General features: G+C 36.7%; 1 protein-coding gene across 3 annotated transcripts in view; it reads right to left on the bottom strand.

The window, feature by feature from the left end:
• Positions 1-17,722, bottom strand: part of PIK3C2A (phosphatidylinositol-4-phosphate 3-kinase catalytic subunit type 2 alpha) — a 78,571-nt gene extending 60,849 nt beyond the window's left edge. For 2 of the 3 annotated variants that reach the window (XM_068989362.1, XM_068989364.1), the window contains exons 1-2: positions 16,652-17,722; positions 1,736-1,839 (exon numbers count right to left, since the gene is read on the bottom strand). In XM_068989362.1, coding sequence (XP_068845463.1) covers positions 1,736-1,839; positions 16,652-17,722 — 1,175 coding nt within the window. The remainder of the gene's footprint in view (positions 1-1,735; positions 1,840-16,651) is intronic. The other variant, XM_068989363.1, reaches the window with a different exon arrangement.
• Positions 17,723-22,355: the final 4,633 nt, after the last annotated feature.

Here is a 22,355-nt window from a genome sequence, read left to right as displayed (position 1 = left end):
AAAGAATGCTGGTTAGAAAGTGATACATAGGAAAGACAGAACTGTAATCAAACATTACCAATAGTCTAGAAAGTCTAGTTTAATATTAATAAGCCCCTTATAATAAAAATGATGAATACACTCAAAAATGATCTAGGAACTCCAAACTCTGCTTTGCTTAAACCACAATGGGAAAATACTGGATTCAAAATAAATCACTCAGAAGCAATCTAAATGTTCACCAGAGGAATGGCTAAAGAAGATATGGTACATATATACAATGGAATATTACTCAGCCATTAATAAGAATGAAATAATACCATCTGCAGCAACATGGATGGACTCAGAGAGTGTCATTCTGAGTGAAGTAAGTTAAAGGAGAAATATATGACATCCCTTATATGTGGAATGTAAAAAGAAACAATACAAATGAACTTACGTACAAAACAGAAACAGACTTACAGACTGAGAACAAGCTTACAGTTGCCAGAAGGGAAGGTTGAGAGGACAGGATAGACTTTGGGATGGATATGTACACAGTGCTATATTTAAAATGGATGACCAACAAGGACCTACTGTACAGCCCATGGAACTCTGCTCAATGTTATATGGCATCCTGGATGGGAGGGGAGTTTGAGGGAGAATGTATATATATGACAGAGTCCCTTTGCTGTTCATTGGAAACTATCACAACATTGTTAACTGGCTGTACTTCAATACAAAATAAATTAAAAAAAAAAAAAAGAATAAATCTTCCAGGAGTGATCTACTTTTCCTTCTTCTGATAACAGATCTCACCCTGTTGGCTGCAATGTCTGTTGTCCACTCTTTCCTTCCATGGGATTTTTCTATCTGGTGCTGGCTGAAAGGACTCTTTCCTTTCTGCCAGCAAGACCACTGGAATACCAAGTCTAAGCTATCAGTGGCTTCAAAACCCCATCTGTAATAGAAGTAAACAAGCATGGTGAAAGGGCAGGGGGAGAAAAGGGAGGAAGCAAAGTCCAAAGAGAGGAGGCATCAACTACAGTGTGTGAATTCCTGGATCTTGCTGTCACTGAGCTCTGCCCCAACCCCTTTCTACTATATGGGTTTGTGAATCAATACATAACCTTTCTCAATTTATGCTAGTTTAAGGTGGGTTTCTTGCACTGACTAATATAGTAATATAATGGAAAGAAAACACACTGAACCGGAGGATGGAGACCTGGCTCTGTTACGACTAGCTGAGTAACGTGGACTTTAACAGGTAACTTCTCCAAGTCTCAGTTTCTTCATATACTAAGAACACTGGACACATTTAACATTAAAAGAACATTTCAGAAAGGCAATTTTATAACCTTCAGAAAATAAGTTTGCTTCTCTAATCTTGCTTATTATAGCATCTTTTACATCTAAACAGGACAGTATTTTGAATGCTAGAAAGTTCACAGCAAAATTAAGTCTCCTTGTAACAAAAAAAAAAAAAAGGCATTTTCTAATTCTAAAGAAACTTCTACATTTAAGCCATATTTCCCCTCAGCAATATAGTATCAGAAGTCTACTGACTGACCTTAATTTTTCCTTCTAAATACTCAGAAACTTAACAGGTTCAAGTGTAGTTTGTGTTAACGTACCAATTAACTGTCTTGATGTTTTAGCGACAGAGAGAAAATATTTTAAAATTTTAGAATTTTTAGCACTAAGCTTGTTTTGAAGTTAAATTTTTAAAACTTATTTAATAAGAATAACCTTTAATTTATAAAGAAAAATGTCTTACTTTGTAATTGATTGACAAAAAGCTGCTACTTCCTCACTCTGTACTTCAATTTCTTGTAGAAGAGAACTTTCAGTTGGCAAAGTACTGGTCCCATTTGGGTCTTTCTGTAATGAAAAAAAAAGTGTTTTATTTTAAAATAAAAGATCCCCAAAATGCTAAATAGCAATGTAGCACAAACACATTTTTATGAAAATATGTACAAAAATATGGAGGTTAAATAAACCATATCAGTAACAAAATTTTAAAGTATGGATTTCTATCCCTATAAAAGCAATGCCAACTAAGCCTTATTTAAAAGTTAATTGGTTTTACTTGTTCAAAAGTAGAAATAGGCTGTACTTAGTATTGGTCAGTAAGAATGGAATGCTAAATACATTTTCATTCAAAATCTTTCAGAAATGAATACTTCAGAAAGTCAACAGCTAAATGAAATTAAAGGACTACACTCTGTCTTATGAAAAGGAAGAGAAACTGAGACTCCTCTAATAAAGAATGAGTTTTATGAGTGAGTGGGTATTTTCTATGTTAATAAACTTGTACAAACATCCTGACAGTTTCAAAAGTTAAATTTATGTCTGACCAAAATTTCTATGATCAAATTTCTGATCAAAAACATTTAAGGACAAAAATTCACTACCCAAGCATAGTCCATTTAGAGGTGTTTTGACTTACCACATAAAAATACTTGACTTAGCACAAATTTCAAATGTAAATTTCCCTTAAAATTAGAATGGGAACATTCTCAACTTGAAATTGAGTGAAGGAGAACACCATGTATAAATTTCAAGAGTTGTGGTGGATTTCAGTAACGATAGAACACAAGGCTTTGTCAGATAATTAAACTGAAAATTCAGGGCAACAATTCCTTTATTAATTTACTGCTTTTAAAACATGGCAGAGCCTTTTCTGCTATAATATGATATATACATGGTGAAGTGACCAGCCTGGAGTTCTAGAAAAGCTGCTACAACAAATAACAGAGTTCATGGATAAAAATAAAGGCAGACTACTCAAAGTCAGTGTAATCAAAGTCCTACCTAAAACAATGAGAAGTCCTTAAAAAAATACTAGCACAGTTATATCTCTACTAAATTTGCACCTAGAATTATGATCTTCTACTCTTTGAGGCCTCTTTAAATCCGGGAGCTCCTGCTTCCTACTTTGTTATATGCATTCTGAAGAGCAGAATTTCAATGAAGTTAAAAATACAATCCAGGATGTAGACTTCTTCACCAAAGTTCTTAATGCAAAAAGAACTGTCTTTACAGCTTCTCTGTCTACACTCACTGCTTCACCAGAATGCTTAACCCTGTGGAATGTGGAACGGTTCTTGAAGCCACCATTTTTTACTTCTGTGGAACTTTCAGTGTTTTTCTAGTATTTTCTTGAACTACTAAGGCTTTCCCTTTAACTATGAGAGAGTTTGTTCTTGATAGCTTTGAAGTATTAATATGCTGGGAGAGATGATTTTAAAACAAATGCTACTTCCCCATTATACTGACATCAATCCCATAGGTACCAGTTACAGAAGTTAATTTGTGTCACAAAAAAAAGTATTATAGCAAATAGACCATACTATTCTAAAATGGATTTTTATATTTCTAGACTTTTAATACTCTATTACGGAGGAACAATATGGTTTAAATGTCCGGCTTCCCTGGTGGCTCAGTAGTAAACAATCCGCCTCGATCCCTGGTCCAGGAAGATACCACATGCCTGAGAGCAAATAAGCCCATGCACCACAACTACCAAGCCTGTGCTCAAGAGCCCAGGGGCCACAGTTACTGAAGCCCGAGCACCCTAGAACCCATGCTCCAGAGAAGCCACTGCAATGAGAAGTCTGTGCACTGCAACTAGAGGGGAGCCCCTACTCCCTGCAATTAGAGAAAAGCCCAAAGAGCACCGAAGACCCAGCACGGCCAAAAATAAATAAATAAATGTTTGTTGTTTTAAAGAAAATTGTCTAATTTTTTTGTTATACAGAGACTTAATTTTCTTTCTAGCATTCAAAATACTATCCTACTTAGATGTAAGAGATGATATAACAAACAAGATTAGAGAACAAATATATAAATATTTTCTGCAGGTTAGAAAAATGCATTTCTAAACAAAGCCTCTGGCTTGCCACTCCAAGTCTGCCACAATCTAATCCAGTTGTATTTCCCAGAACTTCCCAAATGAATATTATATCCAAGTGAACCTGAATCATATCCTGTTCCTATAAAGTACAAACTGAATTGTCTTGCCTTTAAATCCTTGCTGTTTGTCTTCAAAGCTTCCTCCTAACTTTCCCGCACAGCACAAGTCCAAGATCCAGTAATTTTTTTAAGGCCCAGTGGAATGCCACTTCATCTACACTGTCTTCTATGAGAATTTAGCATTTCTTCCCTCCTAACATTTCTAAGTACTTAGTCAGAACCAAATACCATATCATTACATCCTGTTTAATATTTGTCCTAATATGAAAGCTCCTTGAATACAAGAATCAAATTTAATTTGAATTTCGTATTTTTGTAAAACTTTATATCCAATTCAAAAGGCACTTAACCACTGGTTTAATTTGTTGAATGTTTTGTTCCCACTAAAAACAAGTTGAAAGTTACTTTCATATAACCAGTGAATTTGCCATAGTGATCATAAAACACTGAAAAATTATAAGGCACTAGATAGTTCCTTCAATGATTTCCTAAAATAGCAGTAATTTTCATAAGTAATGTATTCTATAAAATAAGTCTTATGATTATTATAATACCTAAAATACAGTGAGATGCCACACAAAAATATCTAGCAATTACTGAGCATTTCTTACATGCCAGGTTCTGCTGTGAGAAACTCAGTCATTTATGTACATATGTATGTATTATTTATTTTTCACAAAGTTCTAGTAGATGTGTAACATGACTATTATGCCCATTTTACACATTAAAAAATGAGGCACAGAGAAGTTACAGAGGCAACAAAGTCACAGGACTGAAAAAATGTTAATATTTCAACCTAGGCAACCTACCTTCATCACTACCTAGCTTAATCACCTCACAACCTAGCTTAATCACCTCACAACAAAGTCTCCTAAAAAAAAAAAAAACCCTCTAAAACATGAGAGAGGGACTTCCCAGTGGCTAAGACTCTGTGTTCCCAATGCAGGGGTCCTGGTCGGGGAGCTAGATCCCACATGCTGCAACTAGAGATCCCAAGTGCCACATCTTAGACCCAGCACAGCCAAATAAATAAATAAATATTTTAAACAAAAAAATGAGAGAAAGACAGCATTGAGACCTTAGTACAGCAATGCTATTTTTTTTTTAAATGTATTTTTGTTGACCTATAACTATCTTTTCTTATCTCTGTTTTTCATATTCCACCTATTAACAGATTTCGAATCTCCTTAATTGCATTCCTAGGTGCTTTTTTTTTTTTCAGAGAAGGCAATGGCACCCCACTCCAGTACTCTTGCCTGGAAAATCCCATGGACAGAGGAGCCTGCTGCAGTCCATGGGGTCACTAAGAGTCCGATACGACTGAGCGACTTCACTTTCACTTTTCACTTTCATGCATTGGAGAAGGAAATGGCAACCCACTCCAGTGTTCTTGCCTGGAGAATCCCAGGGACAGGGGAGCCTGGTGGGCTGCCGTCTATGGGGTCGCACAGAGTCGGACACGACTGAAGCGACTTAGCAGCAGCAGATGCTTTTTTTTTAATCAAAAAATACTTTTTACAGTGCCTTTCATGTATTAGTTCCTTCCTTTCAAGCAGGTTATGAGTTTCAATTGACGGTGGCAAAAACAGATTATAATAATCAATTATCTAGTCATACATTAAGGTAATAATAGATCTGGAAAATTAACTCAATGTTCTGTCCACAAAGTAAAAAACAGCTGGGCTCCCAATGATTTCATCTGTACATCAATGTCATCATTTTCTTGTTTTTCTTCACTCTTTCTGAAACCAAAAAAATTTTTTTTTCAATTTCACACCTACTCCCTCAACTCTTGCTCCCAATCCCTTCCTCAAACTGCAAACAACTTAAGCATCAATCATCTCTTTTCTTCAATGGTTTTGCACAAACTTTTATGCAGCATTCAAGGCTTTCATACTCCACTTATATACATACATCTTGTCTCCCCTTCTAACCCGAGTTCTTTAAGGATGAGATCTAAGAATGGTCATTATTTGTAACCCACACATTTTGTCCTTAAGTGTTTTTCTATGAATGAAAGAGGCAAATGATAGTAAGAAAAATGGCTAGTGTCATTACCCAATATATGAAACAAAGAAAGGTTTGTGGGGGAAGATACTGAGTTCTCTAGTAAATATTCTGGGTTTAGAAATCCACATGGATGTTTGGTAATCATCTAGAAATATTCTATTACAAACTTCTATTTCAGAGTTAAACATATTGAATTGAGAATCATACAATTTCTGCAATTTTCTACAAGGAAATTTCTCTCTGCTAATTACTGTCAGCAACCATCAGGATCACCAAGGCAAACCAAAGGATTTTGGGTTCAATTTCCACCAATAGGAGACAGTTTCTTTAGGAGCCTGAGGGATACATAAGCGATTATACTTACTGGGCATCAAGATGGGACATCTCTTTATACATACAAGAATGGAGAAAGAGAGATTTATTATAAGAAATTAGCTCATGTGATTATAAAGGCTGCCAAGTGATCTGGACTAGTAGCTTTCAAACTCTGTATCTATCTCAGAGCCTCAAGAATAAAGTATGGGCTAAAAGAGAACAAATAAGATATACTAAAGACAGCCAAGAACAAAACCTTGGGGGAATACCAATGTTTAGAAGCTAGACAAGCAAAAGAAGTCAAAGATTATAGGAAGAAAACTAGGAAGTAGATATAACCAGGGCAATGGAAGAAGTTTCAAGAAAAAAATACGGTACATTGTTGCAAATGAGGCGACAAGGCTGGACAGTAAGTATGGTCACTGTATTGAAAATTAGTATTCATACTCCTAGGAACAACTTTCTGCAATATGATAGGAACAAGAGAGGATGGTGAGGAACTGGAAAAACAGTAAGTACAAACTCCTCTTTAAAGAATAATGGTGGAAAAATACTTTGGGGAGACAAGAACAAGAAAAGAGAGATGAGTTACATTTGAGAAAAGAGAAGGAATCTCTATCTCTTCCCTCCAAACCAGAAAGAAGAGGCAAATAAATCTGAGGTGGACAAGTGCATACTAAGAATAACCTTGACCTCACTATATAAAAAAGGAAAAAAGAAAAAAAACCTAAGTAACTGGAAGTCCTAGCCACAACAATCAGACAAGAAAAAGAAAAGAAATCCAATTTGGAAAGGAAGAAGTAAAACTGTCACTGTTTGCAGATGACATGATATGAAAAATTCCTAACGATGTCATCAGAAAACTACTGGAACTAATAAATGATTTCAGTAGGATACAAATGAATTTTGCAGGATATAAAATTAATATATAGAAGTCTGTTGTATTTCTATACACAAAAACTAACAGAATGAGAAATTAATAAAACAATCCCATTTACAACTGCATCAAAAATAACAAAATACTGAGGAACAAATTTAACTGATACAGGTATAAGACGTGTACTTAGAAAACTATAAGACACTGATGAAGGAAAGTGAAGACAACACAAATGGAAAGATATACTGTGCTCATGGACTAAAGAATTAATATTGTTAAAATGACCTTATTACCCAAAGCAATCTATAGATTCAACACAATCCTTACCAAAATACCAGTGGTGGGACTTCTCCTGTGGTTAAGACTCCACACTACCACTGCAGGGAGCATGGGTGCAATCCCTGGTTGGGGAACTAAGATCCCATATGCCATGCAGCCAAAAAAACCCCACAAACAAACAACAGCATTCTTTACAGAACTAAAACAAACAATTCTAAAGTGTGTATGGAAACACAAAAAACCTTGCAACAGTCAAAACAATTTTGAGAAAGAAGAACAAAGCTGGAGGTATCATGCTCCCTGCTTTCAAACCACCCAACAAAGCTACAGGAACCAAAACAGTATGGTACTAGCACAAAGACAGACACATCAATTAATGGACCAGAAAAGACAGCCCAGAAGTAAACCCACACTTACACAGTGAATTAATCCATGACAAAGGAGGCAAGGACATACAATAGAGAAAAGATAGACTCTTCAATAAGTTGTGCTGAGAAAACTGGACAGCTACAGGAAAAAAAGAATCAAACTGGACTTTCTCATACCATATAGAAAAATAAATTCAAAATGAATTAAAGACTTAAATGCAAGACGTGAAACCATAAAATTCCAGGAAGAAAATAGGCAGTATGCTCTCTGATATTAATCTTAGCAATATTTTTTGTATAGCAAAGGAAACATCAACAAAATGAACAGGTGGTCTACTGAACGGGAGAAGATATTTCTAAATGATACATCCAATAAGGGGCTAATACTCAAAATATACAAAGAACTCATACAACTCTATCAAAAAACAAACAACCTGATTTTAAAAATGAGCATTTTTTGAAAGACGATATACAGTGGCCAATAGACACATGAAAAGATGCTCAACATCGCTAATCATGGGGAAATGCAAATCAAAGCCACAATGAGGTATCGTGTCATACCTGTAAGAATGGCTATTGTCAAAAAATAACAAATAACAAGTGTTGGTGATGAAACGGGCACTCTACTGGACTACTGGTAGGAATGTAAATCGGTAGTCCCTATGGAAAACAATACGGAAAGTGAAGTCACTCAGTCATGTCCAACTCTTTGCAACTCCATGAACTGGACGGAGCCTGTCAGACTCCTCCATTCATGGGATTTTCCAGGCAAGAATACTGGAGTGGGTTGCTGTTTCCTCCTCCAGGGGATCGTCCCCAAACAGGGATCAAACCTGGGTCTCTCGCACGGCAGGCAGACTCTTTACAGTCTGAGCTACCAGAGAGGTTTCTCAAAAAATTAAAAATAGAATTACCGTATGACTCAACAATTCCACTCTGTGGTATTTTTCCGAAGAAACCCAAAAACAGTAATTTGATAAGTTATACGCACCCCTATGTTCATTTCAGCATTATTTACAACAGCCAAGATATGGAAGCAACTGAAATGCCCACTAACAGAAGAATGGATAAAGAAGGCACAGGATACACACACACACAATGGACTGTTACTCAACCATAAAATATATCTCGCCATTTGGGACAACATGAGTGGACAAGAAGGTATTATACTAAGTGAAATAAGTCAGAAAAATACCATCTAATTTCACTTATATGTGAAATATAAAAACATATGAACAAATGAATACAATAAAACAGACAGATAAAGAACAGATGGGGTACAGGGAGTGAGACAGGTGAAGGAAATTAAGAGGTACAAACTTCTAGTTACTAAACGAGTCATGGGGATGAATGGACAGCATTAGGAATACTATCGCTAATACTGTAATAACTTTATTTAGTGACAGATGGTAACTAGGCTTATTATGGTGATCATTTTGTAATGTATAGAAATACCAAATCACTATACTATATTGTGTATCTGGAATTAACAGTGTTATAGATCAACTATAATTCAATTTTCTTAAAAGGTAATGGAAAAGGTAAATTAAGGGTTTAAGGAAAGTGATACAGGTTTGAAATAATTCACGAAAACTTACCAATACATACTTTATAAAGCAGTTATAAGAATAAGGGAAAGCTTTACATCTAAACAAGTTCCAGATTCATGCCATCTTACCCCAGAAATTAGATGGAACACCAAGTTTTCAATAAACGTATTTTAAGCATTAAGTATAAATGTATCAGTTGCCATTTAGAACAAAGTCGGTTATTTCCTTAACTGAATTTCTTTAAATGTTTGTAGACTTCAGTAATCTATCCAAACACTGTATTATATACAACTAGACAATGGAAAACCACATTTTATTCAACTTTACATCATCTTCAAAATTAATGTTAGACATTGTGCTAATTAGGATATAAATGTTTATAATATTAATATAATCGATTTTTAGTCAATAACCACAGAACTTTGCAAAACCATTTCTATGAACATAATTTGATTCATTATTAAAATCTTTGAAATCTACTCAAAGTAGCTAAATTTACAGCTGTTAACTAAAAAATGTGATTTAAATTTAAATTGCCAGAAGACAGTGTTAAGTACTATGTCTTTTCCTTTATGAAACAAAAATTTGAACTAAAGTATTTAGATTATTATGAACAAAAGACACTAGAAGGAAATAGGAAGTAAGACTGCTGAGTGAGAAGAAAAACACCGTTCAGAGTTTTTACCACAAAGCATAAAATTCTTACAGGAAATGAATACTTACGTACATAAAGTAATTATAAAGAACAGGCACTGTAATCTTATTTCACAGTAAAAAACAGGCATCTCAGGGAAAATTTTATTGAATAGAAATGAATGGTGTGTGAAATTTAAAAGTTCCATGCCAATGTTTGTGCCACGGACTTCCAAAGCCAGCTTACTATTAGTATTCTGTTTACCCTTTTGGCCTAAATTAAACCAAACTTAATCTTCATGCACACAAACAAAATGATGAACTCTTAAAGAGTTAACAAAATCCCTTTTATAGCATTTGTAACAAATTCACACTAAACCTCTGATTGAAGACCTCCAATAACTATACACTGACCCCCTGAGAGCAACCACTACCAAATAAATGGCTATTTATAAATTTTGTTATTGATATTTAACTATATAACCTGCTTCCTTGAGTTTTCTTCCCCATTGGTCCTTGTTCTACTTTTTGGAACAATGAATTTTAAAACTAAACTAAACTGAATGTCTCAATTCACAGAAAAAAAAAATAAACAAATAGGATTTGTATAATTTTAAGCTTTCTATAAAAGGTACTTTAACTTTCGGCACCTGCTACCACTTATCTATTAAAATCTAGCACAAAGAGCTATTTAATTTGTACAATGTCACACAATAAATTGGAAAATTTAGTACGTAACTATTATATCTTTTTTACAAGAATATCATGATTTTCAGATAGTCTATTTCCAGAACTGTTTTGAGAACATATGTTCAAAATGTAAAACTTTGAAAGACAAAAAGTTTCAACTTCCTCTTTTACATGGTAACTTTCTAAACTTGAAATATTATTCCTGAAAGGATTTCAGAAATCATCTAGTCCAACCAGGTTTATATCAAAGATGAAGAACCTCAGATTCAGAGTGTGAATTATCTCCAATTAATATTCTCTTTTTCAGGCAAAATATGCCCAATCTTTTCAACTATTCCTTAAATAGCACAGCTTCTAGATCCTGAACATTGTAATTTTTTCTTTTCAAGACACATTCTCACTGGTCCCTCTTAGAATGTGGTGGTCAAACGTTAAGTATTAACAGAGTAGAACATAACAGAATGATCAACAACTATAGAACACCTCACAATGCCACAGTCAGACTCATTTAAAAAGCCTGACGCTGCTGCTGCTAAGTCACTTTAGTCGTGTCCGACTCTGTGCGACCCCACAGATGGCAGCTCACCAGGCTCCACCATCCATGGGATTCTTCAGGCAAGAACACTGGAGTGGGTTGCCATTTCCTTCTCCAACGCATGAAAGTGAAAAGTGAAAGTGAAGTCGCTCAGTAAGTGTCTGACTCTTCGTGACTCCGTGGACTACAGCCTACCAGGCTCCTCCATCCATGGGATTTTCCAGGCAAGAGTATTGGAGTGGGTTGCCATTGCCTTCTCCTTAAGAAGCCTAAGCCACCTCAATTCAGACACTGTGTCATTTAGTAAAGCTCTGACATAAACTGTAAATAATCTACCTCCCATCTCTGACTGATCAGCTGATCAAGTCCTGGTATTTTTGCTTACCTGGCTTTGATTCATGCCTCTCACAACCAATCTGCTTACTCCTTGATCCTTTCCCCTATACTTTAAAGAATCTAAGAATATGTTTCTGCTAAAACTTGCCCAGAAACCTAGTTAATTCCTAGAGTCTGAGTGACTAGTAATTCTCTGCACTCCCATGTGATCTGAACTCACAGATCTTGCTGGGGGAAACCTATCTTTAGAAAAAACTACTTGTCCTCATCAGTCCTGCAAGATGATTTCTGAAAGCACCCCAACTTGGGAAATATCAAGATGGTACTGTGAAAAATATTAAAAATGAGTAGGAAAAGATGTATGCAGAGAGAAAATGAAAGGAACATAAATGAGTATCACAGCCCTGAAAGGGTGGAGAAAACATCAGTTGAACCAGAAATGACCAGTCTAAACCATAGATGGCAACTGGGAAAGGTATGCTTTGCAGCAAAAGCACTGTCAATCTATGCTATGGGTTTTGAGTCACAAAGAAACTGAAAAAGAAAATACTGACATTAACTGGAGATAAGTCATTCTCTGGATCTAAGTTTCTGAATCCATGAAATGAAGTTGGTTAGACTAGATGACTATGGTTATCATCTCACACATCTCTGAAATGAGTTCATTTAACTAATTACAATACTGTTATTACATGAAAAAATTAATAATTACTTAGCTTCTTTACATTTCAGTTTCCTCAACAGTGAAATAGGCACGATCGCTCTGATCTCACAGGATTCTAAGGAAGTCTCTACTGTCTCAGTGATTGTAAAAAAGAAATAAACCAAAGTCATTTATAAATATTTTATTAAATTCAAGATAATCTGTTATTCTGTGGCTACAATGCATATACTGTAGAGGTGCAAACACATACATATGAAGTGTGATGCAAGAAGCAGGAACATTATTTGAAAATGACCTGGATGCTCACTCTGGGTTGCCTGGACTATCAGGGGTTCTGCCTTCCACCAATGGGAGGCCTGAGTCTAAACTCAGCTCCACAGAGGACCAGAGGAGACTCTATCCCTGATAGCAGAGACTGCAACTTCCCACAGGTCATGAGATCTCCAGGTTCTAGGCAGCTAAACAGCTGATATCCCTAATCCAGCCTACACGGTGTCAAACACATGCCATCATTGTTATGTCCATAAAAACGAGATCCACAGTTGGAGAGGGATCTCTCTACTGGAACACTGACCCAAATATGAATCAAGCAGGAATGTGGCCTAAGCACAACAGGAGGATCAGGGGACCAGTGTCTTTCTTTAAAAAAAAAAAAGAAAAAAACCTGAGGAAAAATTCATAGAACATAAAATCTGCCGTATTAACCAATTAAAAATGTACAATTTGTTGGCTCTCAATACATTCATAACGGAGTGTAAACCACCACTATTATGGTAAGAACACTGCAATCTTCTAATTTCAGAACATTTTCATCACTTGCCCCCCAAATCCCTGTACCCATTACTCATTCCTCATTTCCTCTTTCTCTCAATCCCTCAGCAAACAATAATCTGCTTTATTCTTCTATGGATTTGTGTTTTCTGGACATATCATATAAATTGAATCTACATGTTTTTTTGTGTCTGGCTTCTTTCATTTACAATGTTTTCAAGGTTCATCTATGCGGTTTCCTTTGTTTGGGTGAATAATATTCCATTGTATAGACACATTTTTGCTTGCCCATTCATCAGCTGATGGACATTGGGTTGTCTCACCTTCTGGCTCTTCTGAATAAAGCTGCTAGGAACAACCCGATTTCTATTCATTTATTTTTTTTAACCCGATTTTTTAAATGGACAAATGATTTAAACATACATTTCTTCAAAAAAGATGAAGAAATTGCAAACAATAATATGAAAAGATACTCAACATCACTAGTTATCAGGCAGTTCAGTTCAGTCGCTCAGACCCCATGAATCGCAGCAAGCCAGGCCTCTCTGTCCATCACCAACTCCTGGAGTTCACTCAGATTCAGGTCCATTGAGTCAGTGATGCCATCCAGCCATCTCATCCTCTGTCATCCCCTTCTCCTCCTGCCCCCAATCCCTCCCAGCATCAGAGTCTTCTCCAATGAGTCAATTCTTTGCATTAGATGGCCAAAGTACTGGAGTTTCAGCTTTAGCATCATTCTTTCCAAAGAAATCCCAGGGCTGATCTCCTTCAGAATGGACTGGTTGGATCTCCTTGCAGTCCAAGGGACTCTCAAGAGTCTTCTCCAACACCACAGTTCAAAAGCATCAATTCTTTGCACTCAGCCTTCTTCACACTCCAACTCTCACATCCATACATGACCACAGGAAAAACCATAGCCTTGACTAGACGGACCTTTGTTGGCAAAGTAATGTCTCTGCTTTTGAATATGCCATCTAGGTTGGTCATAACTTTCCTTCCAAGGAGTAAGCGTCTTTTAATTTCATGGCTGCAGTCACCATCTGCAGTGATTTTGTAGCCCCAAAAAATAAAGTCTGACACTGTTTCCACTGTTTCCCCATCTATTTCCCATGAAGTGATGGGATCAGATGCCATGATCTTCATTTTCTGAATGTTGAGCTTTAAGCCAACTTTTTCACTCTCCACTTTCACTTTCATCAAGAGGCTTTTGAGTTCCTCTTCACTTTCTGCCATAAGGGTGGTGTCATCTGCATATTTGAGGTTATTGATATTTTTCCCAGCAATCTTGATTCCAGCTGTGTTTCTTCCAGTCCAGTGTTTCTCATGATGTACTCTGCATGTAAGTTAAATAAGCAGGGTGACAATATACAGCCTTGACGTACTTCTTTTCCTATTTGGAACCAGTCTGTTGTTCCATGTCCAGTTCTAACTGTTGCTTCCTGGCCTGCATACAGATTCCTCAGGAGGCAGGTCAGGTGGTCTGGTATTCCCATCTCTTTCAGAATTTTCCCCAGTTTATTGTGATCCACACAGTCAAAGGCTTTGGCATAGTCAATAAAGCAGAAATAGATGTTTTTCTGGAACTCTCTTGCTTTTTCCGTGATCCAGCGGATGTTGGCAATTTGATCTCTGGTTCCTCTGCCTTTTCTAAAACCAGCTTGATCATCTGGAAGTTCACGGTTCATATATTGCTGAAGCCTGGCTTGGAGAATTTTGAGCATCACTTTACTAGAGTGTGAGATGAGTGCAACTGTGCGGTAGTTTGAGCATTCTTTGGCATTGCCCTTCTTTGGTATTAGAATGAAAACTGACCTTTTCCAGTCCTGTGGCCGCTGCTGAGTTTTCCAAACTTGCTGGCATATTGAGTGCAGCACTTTCACAGCATCATCTTTCAGGATTTGAAACAGCTCAACTGGAATTCCATCACCTCCACTAGCTTTGTTCGTGGTGATGCTTCCTAAGGCCCACTTGACTTCACATTCCAGGATGTCTGGCTCTAGATGAGTGATCACACCATTGTGATTATCTGGGTCGTGAAGCTCTTTTTTGTACAGTTCTTCTGTGTATCCTTGCCACCTCTTCTTAATATCTTCTGCTTCTGTTAGGTCCATACCATTTCTGTCCTTTATCGAGCCCATCTTTGCGTGAAATCTTCCCTTGGTAAAATTACAGTAAGATGCCACTTCACATTTCCCATCCATTAGGAAGGTTAAAACCCCCAAAATGGAAAATAACAAATGTTGACAAGGATGTAAAGAAACTAGAACTCTCATATACTGTGGGGGTTCAAAAGGGGATGATGTAGCCACTGTGGAAAACAGTTTGCTGGTCCTCAAAAAGTTAAACATAAACTAGCCAGCAATTCCACTCCTAGGTATATGCTCCCTTCCCCACATTTTTTGATTTGGCTTAGCCTTCCCTTCTCCTTACAAATATTTTAGGAAACGACAGATGCTTTGTAAAAACAAAAACCAAGACAAAAGACAACAGAGAATATTAAGAAAAAATAGTCTGATATTATACTTATGATTCCAATTTAAAATGTTAAATTTACCTGTGACTTTTAAATTGAAAGGTGTTAAGAAATTATGTTACTAAATGTGCAAGCAGTATTGAAAAGCTGAAGAGAATTAAGAACATATATTTCTCAGTGTGAGCTGCAGTCAAAATGTATTTGGAAAACACTGCACTGGTTAAGATTTTTCTGGATTCTGATCATGTTATCCAAAAACATCCTCATTCTTTTTTCGTAACCCTTAGTATCTACTGTTTTCTCCCCAGACTTCTAAAATGGCTTTTAAAAATCAACAATTCAACATAAACCCATCCAAATCATGCAAAATTTGCTTCTCCTTCCCGAAATCCTAGTTGATTCTCACTGCCTAAAGGGTAGTTAAATGCTGATCTAATTAACTGAATGATATGATTCATATTAAGGTGAGAATGAAGCTTAAACATTCCTAGAATCCACAGATGATATAAAAGCAAAATAAAAATCTTCAGTGGTATACTATATATGGAAAGGAAAAGTCTAAACCTTACTGCCCCCTCCTGTAAGAGAAGACATTCTGCTCCATGCACCCTTATCTAATTCTTCCAGACAGTAAGACTATATGAACTCAGCAAATATACTATATAGATTATAGTTCTATTCTTCACTTGCATCAATATAAGTGTTTAAAGAGAGTCCTTTAAATGGCTTTTCTCCCATCTCTCTGAGGCCTCCCTTCCTTTCTTCCTTTTTCACCTCCCTTCCTCCCTCCTGTTCTTCTATTCCTTCATGGTTAAAAACAATAAAACAATATACATTAGAATTTCTATAATGGAGTTAAAAACCAAAATTCCTCATCTACTCTGAAAAATAAAGGTGCTAAAGCAAAGAAAGTAGGACCACATATAATGAATGGAGAGGGAGAGACAGATAAAAATTATCTTAAACACCTATAAGCAACAGCCAGATCCTTAGGTTTTCAAAATGCACAATCCTAGAAAAAGAGATCAATAGCAATTAATTTTTCAGTTGGCCTAAACACATTTAATCCTTTATCACACAATCTAAGATACACAGTGTACTTAAGAATAAAAGAAAACAAAACTCAAAAAAATATTTCTTTCACCTAATAAATTATGTACACAAACATGAATTCTGTGTTATACTAAGTTTGAGAAGTTTGTAAGAAAAGACTATACCTGATATATTTGGCCCTGGACTTTTGTAGGCTGAGTTGTTCGAATATTTAAAGACTGGCTTCTTGTTACTGTTGCTCCAGAAAGAGATTTTCCATTCACCTTTCTGTCAAGGTGACAACTTGCTGGTGATCTCTCCTCAAGAAGAACAGCATCCCAAGGATCGTCTGCTAGCAAATCTGGCACATTTTTCTCCTCTTCATGGTCCTCTACCTCTACATTGTCCACCTTAGGCTTACTTAGAGGATCCAAGTCTAACCAATCAAATTTACTGATGTCTTCAGACTTTGGAGATACCTGCAGATTGCTGATTGTAGTTTTTGAATTTATCTCCAAATCAGTCCTTGCTTTTCCATTTTTTAAAAATTCTGATGTGCTAGCTATTTTGTCAAACAGCTTTGCCATGTCAGGACTGACAACTGGGCGATAGATAGGTAAGCTTCCTTGTGGATGAAAGGGTGTGGCAGATGTCAAAGGATATGAAAAATATGGAGACTGTCCTGGAAGTCTTAAATATATAGGTTCTGTGGATGCAAAAGTAGGCATTCTTGGGTTGAAGCCATTTTGGAATGCAGTCTGTTTAGTACTGTAAGTTGACTGATAAATAGAAGGTAAAGTGTAACTGGAAGGTCCAGATAATCCAGGTGGCCACTGTCCTCTCTGAATAGCAGGTCTAAGATAGAGTTGTGCTGATAATGAAGGGTTCAGAACAGGAGTAACTGGCAATATAGGTGTTTTCCTAGACTCAAAACTGTCATCCAGCAATAGTTTCTCAAGTTCAGCTTGGGTAAGCTTTTCTACATCAATATCTACTGCTCTTTTTTGGGTATCTGATTCAGGAAACACCATGAGATCATAATCCTGTTTATTATAAACCTGTGCTTTTTGTCTGGTGCTGCTAGACAACTCAAAGCCTCTCTGATTATCAGTCACCTGCCTGTCCTTTTGCAGTTTTGCTAAAGCCTCTGCTTCCATCTGTAATGCTTCTTCTTTGCCTACATCTTTTGTTCTTGTTGATTCCGGAGGGGAAGATGAGCATTTCTTAAATCCATTGTTGCTGGATATCTGAGCCATGTCCACTTACAAATCCAAACCTCCCCAATCTAGTTTTCTCTTGTAGTTTCCAAAATAGCAAGACCTGTACATAAAAATAAATATAACACTCCATTAGATTTTTAAAACATAAATTTGTTTAGTTTGTAACCCAGCACATATGATTCAGGGCTTCCCTTGTGGTTCAGCTGGTAAAGAATCCTCCTGCAAGGCAGGAGACCTGGGTTCAACGCCTGGGCTGGGAAGATCCCTTGGAGAAGGAAACAGCTACCCACTCCAGTATTCTGGCCTGGAGAATTCCATGGATTATATAGACCATGGGGCCGCAAGGAGTCGGACACGACTGAGCGACTTTCACTTTCACATATGATTTAGGATGTCACGCCATTTACACCATGAACTGAAATGAAATGGAGAAAATCTGGGTTAAGGAACACTTTTAAAACATCTCATACACTGTTAAGAGAGATGTTTAAACATACATGACTTTACCCCATTCCCTGACCATCAGGAAAGCTAACACAGTAAATGAACTCAAGCTTTCACTTCCGTTGTCACAATGAGTGTCATTAACCAGTTGCATTTCTGGCAGAATTCTTGGCATGAAATGGCTTAAGTGCTAGTCACATATTTTCAAGAGTTCTGACAGGGTTTACTGGAATGCAAAGAGCAAGTCAAAATGATTCCAATCTTTTGCTATTTGTAAAAAGGCTCAAAAGCCAATTAGCAATAAAAGTATTCAACACCTAATAAATAAGTTAAGTAACTATTATTTTATCAAATCATCATATGAAAAACTAAGGGCTTATAATATTCTAGAAATTTTTTAAATGTACACGGTAACATAGATTAGAATAATAAGCAAAGTGTTAAGGTTGTAAGAAGCTCTACTACTCCACTCAAAGGTTAAACTACAGCTGAATTTGCCACATAGTTCTGATCACACTTCTATTCTGATTATCTGAAGTTAAATCAATAGTTACTAAAATTTCTCCTTTTCAAACTGCTAAACTATTCATAAACTAGAAGATAGTTTATTAAAACTTTTTCATGCATGCATGAATGCTTAGTCACTCAGTTGTATTCAAGGTAGCTTGGTGGTAAAGAATCCGCCTGCCAATGCAGGAGACACAGGTTCAATCCTTGGGTTGAGAAGATCCCCTGGAGTAGGAAATGGCAACCCACTCCAGTATTCTTGCCTGGAAAATTCCAGGGACAGAGGAGCCTGGCGGGCTCAGTCCCAGGGGTTGCAAAGAGTCGGACACGACTGAAAAGGTACGCACTGATTTGAGATACACATAGTTTGAATATTTATAAAGCAAGAGAGCGCCTGTTTATATCCTTATAAATGTTTAGTGAAAGGAGGTAGAGAACTGTCCAAAGTAAATTCAAATAAAGGAGAAATTTTAGTATTGTAACACAAATGCAAATCCTAAGTGTTGAGATATATTAAATGAATAAATTATTAGCAATAAGGATATGAAGAAAGGTATTTAAGAAAGGTATCTTTTGCAATTCTTCTATACAACTATAGTTGAATTTGAGTCATTTCACTGAAAAGCTATCCCAAATTTTCCCCTTCTCTGCCAGGCTACAAAACTAGATGTGATGTACACTTAACGTCTGTGCACTTCATTGTACGTAAATGTCTTTTATCAAAAGAAAAAACTGAATACTGACTTGCTAAATACACGCAGCAGGTACTAAAGAGAAAAGAACTAATATCTACAATTTATTTTGAAATGCATTAAAAAATAAGATAAACTGATAAAAGAATGATAGATGGATAAATATATAATAAAGCAGGTATAGTAAAATGTTAACAGTAGAATATAGGGGGTAGATATGTGGATATTCACTTTGAAATTCTTTCAACTTGGCTTCATTTATTGTGAAAATTTTCACAATAAAGTGTTGGGGGAGGGACAGGCAGAAATTCCTCCCATTCCATATACTCATCTGTTTTGCAATTCAACTTTATTACTCTTCCCATAAAGAGGTGGGGTCCATTTCTCTACTTGATCTGAGCTGGCCTTGTGACTTGCTTTGACCAATGGAATGTGAAAGAAGTGATACTGTGGGAGTTCTAAGTCCATCCTAAGTCTTTCATATCTATGTCTATCATCTAGGCTGACAGCTTCAGCTCTTTCTTCCGAGTGCAGCCACTGCCATGTGAATGCTCATGAGGATGAGAAAGCACAAAGAGAGGTCCAGGTAACAGCCAGCATCAACCAACAAGTGTGTGTGTGCAGCCACCATCACAGACCATCCATCCACAGGTGAGATGACCACAACCACGAGTGACCTAGGGCCAGCAGAAGAAACTACCTAGCCTGAAGCACAAAATCATTTTGGAATGGTCTGTTACCTAGCAATAGATAACTGGTAAACCTTTTCTTACTTTTAGAAAACAAAACTGAAGCCACTTACTTATTTAATAACAAATTTCTGTTTTAACTTCCGTAGTCATCATTACTACTTTCCTTTACATGTCCTCAGAGAATAATCAATCCCTTTTCCTTTCTAAGGAGGCCCCCTCCACTTATATCCTGACCCGACTGAATGTCCCTTCTTTATCAATGACTGCCTCCTTTGCACTGTTAATTTCTCCTTTACCTGCTTCTGCTCCTCTACCATAAAAATGTTCAAATTTTCTCCATACTTAGGGGGCAAATATCTGAACATTCCCTTTACATTCTAGTAGCTTTCGTTTTTTCTCCTTTCACTGCCAAGCTTCTCAAATGAGTGACCTAGAAAGTCCTTTCTTTACTCTGCCTTAAAAAAATTCTACTTGCCCTTCAGAGCCCAATTCAAAATACAGTCTCTATATGGAATTTAGAAAGATGGCAATGATGACCCTGTATGCAAGACAGCAAAAAAGACACAGATGTGTTTAGCGGACTTTTGGACTCAGAGGGAGAGGGAGAGGGTGGGATGATTTGGGAGAATGGCATTGAAACATGTATACTATCATGTAAGAATAGAATCACCAGTCTATGTCCGATGCAGGATACAGCATGCTTGGGGCTGGTGCACGGTGATGACCCAGAGGGATGTTGTGGGGAGGGAGATGGGAGGGGGTTCATGTTTGGGATCACATGTACACCCGTGGTGGATTCATGTCAATGTATGGCAAAACCAATACAGTATTGTAAAGTAAAATAAAGTAAACATAAAAATTAAAAATAAAATAAAATAAAGTAAGGACTATCTAGGAATAACAAACAAACAAACAAAATACAGTCTCCTATCTGAAGCTTTATCTTTTTATTATAGCTCAACTAAAAATTTTTATCTTTACTTTTTATGCTGCTCTTGCCTGCTCAGCATCCTTCCTTCTGGTAGCAGAATTTGTAAGTTCCTTTTTGGAAACTATTTGTCTTTGTTTCATCTATTTTGAATTGAGCTAGACCATCCTCACTCCACCCCCGATCCCTCACCCTCACCCCATGGTACCCCGACTTCCAAAAGATTCAAGTGTGGCCAAACCAGACTTAATGCCAGAATTTCTGGAACTATTTGGAAAGGAAGCTTATCATTGAGGTTGCTAAGCTGACAGGATGTAAGCCTGGCACTGTTTGGGCCATCTTTGCCATCACTTGAGGAGATACTGCCTGAGAATGAATCCACGTCACAAGGAAGTAGAGCTAAGATAATGAGATAAATTCTACATGCTACATTAAATATCTGGATCTAACCCATGTCCAAGGTCAATCTTTCATTTATGTAAACCCATAAATCCCTCTCCTTGCTTAAGCTGGTTTAAAATTACTTTTTGCCATGATAACCAAAAGTATCTTAACACAGAATCTGTAGCCTGTATGTCTACCCAAACAGATTAGAATAAGCTTGTGAGGAGGCCTAGTTTGCTTATTTTCCCTCCCCACTACATTTAAATGCACTTTGCTTAATAAATATGGAACTTAATGCAATGAACATGTGTTTTAACAGGAAGGAATGAAAGCTATTAAAAAGTCTTAAAGAAGGGATTTCAGATGGCACACAATGAGAAAAATGAGTCGAATTTAACTACCTGCTATCCAACACAACACACTGCCTGTTTTTCACAAAGCTAGGTGGATTAGAACAAAACAACATTTTGAAAGATAAACATTTGGTTCGGTTTGGTTTAGTCACTAAGTCGTGTCTGACTGTCCATGGGATTTTCCAGGCAAGAATACTGGAGTGGGTTGCCATTCCCTTCTCCAGGGGATCTTCCCGACCCAGGGATGGAACCCAGGTCTCCTGCACTGCAGTCAGACTCTTTACCGACTGAGCTACAAGGGAATTCAATTCATCTTCCACAAACATAATGCTGATTTGTTATTTAAAGTATTCTTCTGGCTACCCTATTTGCTAATGATAGGACTTGTTCTCAAAGAGGTAATCTGGATTTTAAGTACATTTGAGATACAGTTAATTCAACGGATTGCACACTTATTCCAATTATTTCAAATTAATGTCATCTTTCATTTACTGATAAAGGTATAAAACTAATACTTTAAAATATATTTTAACAATGAACGTCATGTTTTCTCACATTATCAATTCATTTGCTTGCTCTATCCCTAGTTCCAACCCAGAAAGTAAATACAACTCTAAGTAGTTATTAACAGCTGTCTGTTAGCAGCTAAATATCATATTTTAAAGTTTT

Source organism: Capricornis sumatraensis, chromosome 16, assembly GCF_032405125.1.
Source record: "Capricornis sumatraensis isolate serow.1 chromosome 16, serow.2, whole genome shotgun sequence".
NCBI lineage: Eukaryota > Metazoa > Chordata > Mammalia > Artiodactyla > Bovidae > Capricornis > Capricornis sumatraensis.
Note: the sequence above shows the minus strand (reverse complement) of the source record. Positions and strands in the feature narration are given on the sequence as shown.